Genomic DNA, 7500 nt, shown 5'->3' on the forward strand with positions numbered 1-7500 from the left:
TTAAACTTTCTGAACTGAATGCCCGACATACAAAACCACCACCTACTGAGGTAGGCTACAGGTTGTCCTTTCTGTTTTTGTAAGGCAGAAAATATCTCCTGAATGTGATTACAGCTAAACGTAAAAAGGTTGGCCTACATATCAGAGCATGTCTTTGGCATTTCGCTTCTGGTCTCTATTACACCCCATCAGCTGCGTGTTTAAGTCCTGGCTTGGCATTGCACGCCCATGTCCAATTAATTCCCATGTCTGCGACAGAATATAAAGTCTGTTTTTTCATGATGATCGATTTCCTTGTTCATTCTTCAGCATGCATGTAGTCTAAGTGTAATATACTGACGGACAGCTGAGATCCACATATTTCCAATGATATTAATGTCACGTTGCTGTACAGAGAAGCGGAGAAGCACTTTTAAAAGTCAGCAAATACAATGTGTTTGTTACTGTGGGAATTAACTGTGGGAATGATCAGCATTTTAAATCAGTTTTTGATTTCCGGAATTGTCCAGGCAACACGCCAAACTCCATTTTTAACAAAACGTTTCATCATGTTTATTATTTCAATCAACCTGTTGCGCACCAAAACGCTCAGCTGAGTTCCAGCCAAAGGTACACATTGCGTTTCCATCTCATTATCTCACCTCCACTACTCGCCTTGTGTTTGTGAAAATGAGCTGAGGTTAGATTTTGAGATGCTTTTGCACGAGGACTTTTGGCACGTGGTTCTAAATTCAAAGTTAAAGTTCAGTTTTGGATCTCAATGGACTGCCTAGGTTTTCACATGGTTGATCTGAAAATCCATGCTCCGTGGTTTCTTTGAAACCACAACTGATGAAGCCGGGGAAGACTCATCCCCCCATTCAGCATATATCACGCCCATGTTGGGCTATGCGCTGTTTTTCAGGAGTTAAGCGCGAGGGGTGTGGTAATATTTCAGAGGGGAGAATGCGCGCAGGATCGAAGTGCGTAAATGGTGCGTGTGTAAAACAGACTTAAATGGAGACGGGAGAATTCCGCCCTAATTGCATAATGGTACATGCTGCCACGTGTACAGGCACAAATAGCAGAGCACAAATCAATTAACGATTCAGTGCTTGAAATTATAAACAATGTCCCAAAAACTGATTCGTGTCCAAAACCTTCGAAATGCAAACCACTTTCTGCCCGACCGACGTACCAACCAAACAACTGACAGTGTCTTAAGGAGGCGTGTGTATGTGACCAAAAACTGGTTAAAGTTAATTTTGCAGTCTACCTGTAATTGAGAACTATACTGCCCTTTACTTTGAAGAACCGGTCACCTCGTTGGGTCGTTATACCAAACATACTCAACATCTCTTGCTCTTATGTCTCATTATTATATCCCCGAAACGCGGAGCGTCGGGGATGTAATGGTTTTGCGTGCACCGCCGCCGCCGCGTCCGCCGCCGCCGCCGCCGCCGCCGCGTAAGGTCTTTCGTTGTAACGCGATAACTTTTGAACGGATGTTTGGATTTGTCCCAGATTTGGTGTGTGAATGCTCTAGGGCAGGTTCATGAACTGATTCGAGTTTGGAGGTCAACAATTTCAAGATGGCCGAATTCAAGATGGCCGAATTTTTGTTTGGCCCATTACTTCTGACCGGGTGGATGGATTTGTCCCAGATTTGGTGTGTGAATGCTCTAGGGTGGGTTCATGAACTGATTAGAGTTTGGAGGTTAACACTTTCAAGATGGCCGAATTCAAGATGGCCGAATTTTTGTTTGGTCCATAACTTCTGACCGGGTGGATGGATTTGTCCCAGATTTGGTGTGTGAATGTTCTAGGGTAGGTTCATGAACTGATTGGAGTTTAGAGGTCAACAATTTCAAGATGGCCGAATTCAAGATGGCCGAATTTTTGTTTGGCCCATTACTTCTGACCGGGTGGATGGATTTGTCCCAGATTTGGTGTGTGAATGCTCTAGGGTGGGTTCATGAACTGATTACAGTTTGGAGGTTAACACTTTCAAGATGGCCGAATTCAAGATGGCCGAATTTTTGTTTGGCCCATTACTTCTGACCGGGTGGATGGATTTGTCCCAGATTTGGTGTGTGAATGCTCTAGGGTGGGTTCATGAACTGATTAGAGTTTGGAGGTTAACACTTTCAAGATGGCCAAATTCAAGATGGCCGAATTTTTGTTTGGTCCATAACTTCTGACCGGGTGGATGGATTTGTCCCAGATTTGGTGTGTGAATGTTCTAGGGTAGGTTCATGAACTGATTCGAGTTTGGAGGTCAACAATTTCAAGATGGCCGAATTCAAGATGGCCGAATTTTTGTTTGGCCCATTACTTCTGACTGGGTGGATGGATTTGTCCCAGATTTGGTGTGTGAATGCTCTAGGGTGGGTTCATGAACTTATTACAGTTTGGAGGTTAACACTTTCAAGATGGCCGAATTCAAGATGGCCGAATTTTTGTTTGGTCCATAACTTCTGACCGGGTGGATGGATTTGTCCCAGATTTGGTGTGTGAATGTTCTAGGGTAGGTTCATGAACTGATTCGAGTTTGGAGGTCAACAATTTCAAGATGGCCGAATTCAAGATGGCCAGATTTTTGTTTGGCCCATTACTTCTGACCGGGTGGATGGATTTGTCGCAGATTTGGTGTGTGAATGCTGCAGGGTAGGTTCATGAAGTGATTCGAGTTTGGAGGTCAACACTTTCAAAATGGTGGAATTTTTATTAGGCCCATAACTTCTGACTGGGTGGATTGATTTGCCCGGTAACTCCTTAATTTAATGGTTCACCATTTCAGTGAATCTACCATATCAGGTAGGCCTACAGTGTAATAACCAGTGTAACAATATTTAATACCATGTAATACTAGTGTAATACCAGTGTAAAAATAGGCAATACCAGGTACAGTGTAATAACCAGTGTAACAATATGTAATACCATGTAATACTAGTGTAATACCAGTGTACAAATATGCAATACCATGTAATACCACGTACACACAAATAGCCTACATGATATAAGTACAAAATTGGTACATGGTGTCACACTGGTATGACGTGGTATTGAATATTGTTACACTGGTTATTACACTGTACCTAATGTGGTATATCCACTGTAATAGTGAACCATTAAAACAGTGTTACCATTTGCCCCATTTTTTCCTTCATTTTCACAATAGTCATTTGGTTTTAAGCCTATGCACGTCATTGATCTATGTATAGATATTAAATATATTTATTTTATATTTTGTATTTATCATAAACGTTCATGAAAAGGTGGACGGGAGTGGTAGGAATGATTGGGGACTGGAAGCGTCGCGTTTCGGGGATATACCTTAAGCAGTCGAAGGCGACTGCACAGGCAGTCTAGTTTGTCTTATGTAGAAATGCTTGGACTATTATGATGACCCAACGTCTTGCTTGTTTATTTTTTCAGCCTCTCAGGCTTTCTCCGTAGTAGCATATGGATGGAATGTTGGCAAGTTCAAAATTAACCCACCTGGTTACATTCTACCCATGGCAGAGTGATTACTACTGAAGGTGTGTGAGGAGTCTCCGGACAGGATGTCTGTCTGGACATCCTGCTGTCTAGCGTGGCATGGAATGCCCGTAGAAGGTGTCTTGTCCAATTAGATATAGCAAAATGTATTGACCGGATCTAACTATTGTATTAACCGTTTCATGCTTGACTTCTGACACAATGCCTGAGATCATTCACCTTGCTTATGGGGACGTATAAATATAACGTAAATATCAATGAATAAAACAAAAACATATATAAATAAAATCCACTCTGTGAGAAAGTGACCTTCCTTTCTCACTGTTTTACGTTTTAAAGACTATGCAAATCTTGCGCTATTTATTTCTGGTGCTTTTTACGCACTGGGAGACATGAAACTGGCAAGAAGCGCACACGCATACACGCATACATTCACACACGGGCACGCAGGCCCGCGAACACAGTGACTCCTAAATGTTTGAATATTCCAGCGAGCTCGGAAACATTGGACTCCTTTCATTGACGTTTCTCATTGCATTGTCGCACTGTCACGGGGAAGCGCGCCCTCGCTGGCAGGACCTTAACATCACCGTGACTTTGGGAATGGGAAATGTGTGGTTGGAGGGGCGGGAGTTATGTGTCGGGTGTTGTATTTGTCAGGGTTTTTGTCTATTTTGTGTGGGTGAAGTGTCGTGGCAAAATGTATTTATGTATGTGTTTTGTTGTTTTGATTTCTGTAATGATTATGATGTGCAGTACAATGTTAGAGTAGGATTTTGTTCAGTTTAAGACTCGATTGTGCTTATTGGTTCAAGAGTAGAGACCAATTAGAGTGTAATTGGTTGGCGCCATAGTGCGCAAAGTTTAAAACCCCAGGTAAGTGGGGACGAGCAGGTGGGAGCAATCAGCTGATAATCGGAGGAGCTGACTCCATGCTGCAAAATTAGGAACTGCTGTTAACCGGAGAGCAGTGTCCTTGAAGCTGTTGATGAGAGCAGCGAGTTAAGCAGGTGTATTGAAACATTGTTGCAGCAAAAGTCTGAACTTTTGATATATGCTTATATGTTAGGTCGTGTCATATTTTGTTTGCCCACGTGCACATTTATTTTTGCTATACAAATAAAAAGCGATTATATTTTTGATAACTTGGAGTCCTGAAGCTGTGTTCCACCATCCAACTCTTGAACTCAACCGTGACGGTCTATCCTGGCAGAGAGAAGCATCTGCATTTCCACACACTCTTCTTTGAATAAGAGCATGCTGCACTTTGTTATGTGGAGTCCCTCACTGATGACAAACACAACACAGTTGGTTGGTTCACACCTCTGTTTTGCTGCGGAAGAAAACCAGAGCTCCACCCCGCTGCCCTGTGGCTTTTCTGCTAAACCAAAAGAATGGCAGTAAGAAAAACATCTAGGTCACTCGACCTGTGGCCAGTGAGGACAATGAGGATAAAGCGAGCTGTGTAAACCAAGATTATTCACTTATTCTGGGTTGGGAGCCCTTTGCGGACGTTGAGTTCCTCTCACATGACCTCATTATGATATTATGATATGACATGCTTCCTCCAATCAAGCGCAGGAAAAAGAGAAACACAATAAACATTTAGATTAGAGGTTAATATTAATGGCAAATGCCTGTAAGAGCAGGTAGATATTTCATCCACTGCGCCATGAACAAAGACAGGCCTCTCTGTCGCATGCAAACCTTATGGACACACGCACAAAGAAAACTGCTTTCTGACAGATCAAATGGCAGACAGACTATGGCATAAGAAGTCAATGCACATGATTAAAAAAATGCACTTTGAAAATGATCTCCTACATTATGCAAAAGCTTTGAGGATGTCTGTAATGGTACACCCTTTCTCAAAGGTTAGAGCTTTTGCATTATACTGTGCTTCAACTCAATAGGTTAGAACATACTGTACAGTATATACAGTACTAATGGTAGACACCAAACTACCTTGCCTCTCCCACACAACCAACAAGGGGAACATTGTAAAAAACATGCAATGGTGATGCAGCAAAAGGGAAAAAAACTTCCATCAGAGGAAAGCAAGTGAACTCCTGGTTTTATGCCTTGTGTGTGCAGCACATTTGCACACACCACAGAGGGAAACTTGTAAATTTGTTATTTCCTTGCTTGGGTTGTCAAACCCACAACACCATGCTGTGCTTTGTAAGCCACTCTGTGATTACATGCATGGCACATTATGTCTATATGCAGTATGCACTCTAAAACATAATGCTCCAAGTTCCAGCACTGAAGCATCTAACACAATATTAACCTCTTTGGGCAGAGCCTATGCTATAACCTTACTGTCACCAAAATTGTAGTGACTATATCTGTTACTTAAGGCTCTTGGTAATGTCATAGCAATGTTGTGATGATAGTTGAGTATTTTCAGCAAATAGTGACTAGGCCGTCGACCCCAACTGCACAAAGAGGCTACGGCTCTCAGTAATGTCATAGCAATGTTGCTGTAATGTAGCTGTCTGTGTCTTTTTTTTCTTTGGCGGACCCATCTATGCAAACAGGCTACGCAAATATAATTTAAAATGTTTTTTTCCTTTCATTTTTATCCTTTATTCAGGAAGCACTGTTAGAGAGCAGATAGGAAGAGGGAGGGAGAGATGGGGTAGGGCTGGGAAATGACTCGGACCCTGGTGCACCATGGGTAATGAATAAAGCCTGTCAGTGAATTGCGCTAAAACACTGCACAATAGAGAAGTATTTATAATGTATTGTATTACAGTGTCCATGCACTGTTACATCACATTCACCTTCTGTCAGGCACACATTACTTCCTTGGGTGTTCCAGAGAATTTGTTTTAAAGGTTCATTCATGCACACGCACACAGCACAAAGCATACACACACACACACACACACACACACACACACACACACACACACACACACACACACACACACACACACACACACACACACACACACACACACACACACACACACACTACAGACTAGCACTGTACCTTTTGACGAGGTGGTATATGAGGAACTTGACCTGTTCCTCCATCTGTGGTATTTGTAAGGGGATGGGATCGCTCTCGTATGTGACTTTGTGGATGAGTTCGCCCAGTTTGTCAAGCTGCCGTTTGATCTGGAATAAGCTCTGGGCTGTCAGAGTGAACCTACGAGGACAGAGAAAAAGAGTGTAGATGGCAGAACACTTTCAGATGTTTTCAGTGACAGCACAGTAACAAGTAGCAAATATAATCCACTCCATCAAATGGTCTTGAGTAGAAAAAAAAGTTTGGAATTCCTATCTTGCCACTTGTCTTGAAAATCGTATTAATATTCTTAAAGGGACACTGTGTGAGATTTTTAGTTGTTTATTTCCAGAATTCATGCTGCCCATTCACTAATGTTACCCTTTTCATGAATACTTACCACCAGCATCAAATTCTAAGTATTCATTATGACTGGAAAAAATGCACTTTTCATACATGAAAAGGGGGATCTTCTCCATGGTCCCCCATTTTGAATTTCCAAAAATAGCCATTTTTAGCTGCAAAAATGACTGTACTTGGACCATACTAGAAAATATTTGCTTAATACTTAGTAAATTTTCATGTAAAGATCAAATTTGGCAATAGGCAGCCCAATTTCAATAAGCAGCATAGTTGCAGTACCTTTTTGACCATTTCCTGCACAGTGTCCCTTTAAGAAACTCTTCAAATGGTGTGAATGGTCACTGTTAAAAACAAATATAAATAATAAGCCTCAAAATTAATGTAAACTAGTTCATCATTAACAAAAGATAAAATAGCAACATGTTTGTCATCAACTACATGTAGCTTACATTATTAAAATGTTTTTATTATGATTATTGAAGGAGACGAGTGCCTTGGAATTTCTACATGTCTCTATTGTCTGAGAGATTAAGTGTGTTATAAGAAATGGGTTCTGCATTTCAGATTTCTGGAGATGTGATTGTAGAGTACTAAGGAAGAAAAGAATACTTCAGGACCATTGTCACAAGACTGGACTAGCT

The 7500-nt window shown here is 41.5% G+C and overlaps 1 protein-coding gene across 3 annotated transcripts in view; it reads right to left on the reverse strand.

Annotated features, from left to right (window-relative positions):
- The window catches only part of stat4 (signal transducer and activator of transcription 4), a 39612-nt gene that overhangs the window by 14940 nt on the left and 17172 nt on the right, over positions 1 to 7500 (reverse strand). For all 3 annotated transcript variants that reach the window (XM_063213678.1, XM_063213679.1, XM_063213677.1), the window contains exon 9: positions 6479 to 6637. In XM_063213678.1, coding sequence (XP_063069748.1) covers positions 6479 to 6637 — 159 coding nt within the window. The remainder of the gene's footprint in view (positions 1 to 6478; positions 6638 to 7500) is intronic.

The sequence above is a fragment of the Engraulis encrasicolus genome, chromosome 13, assembly GCF_034702125.1.
Source record: "Engraulis encrasicolus isolate BLACKSEA-1 chromosome 13, IST_EnEncr_1.0, whole genome shotgun sequence".
In the NCBI taxonomy this organism is placed as follows: Eukaryota; Metazoa; Chordata; class Actinopteri; order Clupeiformes; family Engraulidae; genus Engraulis; species Engraulis encrasicolus.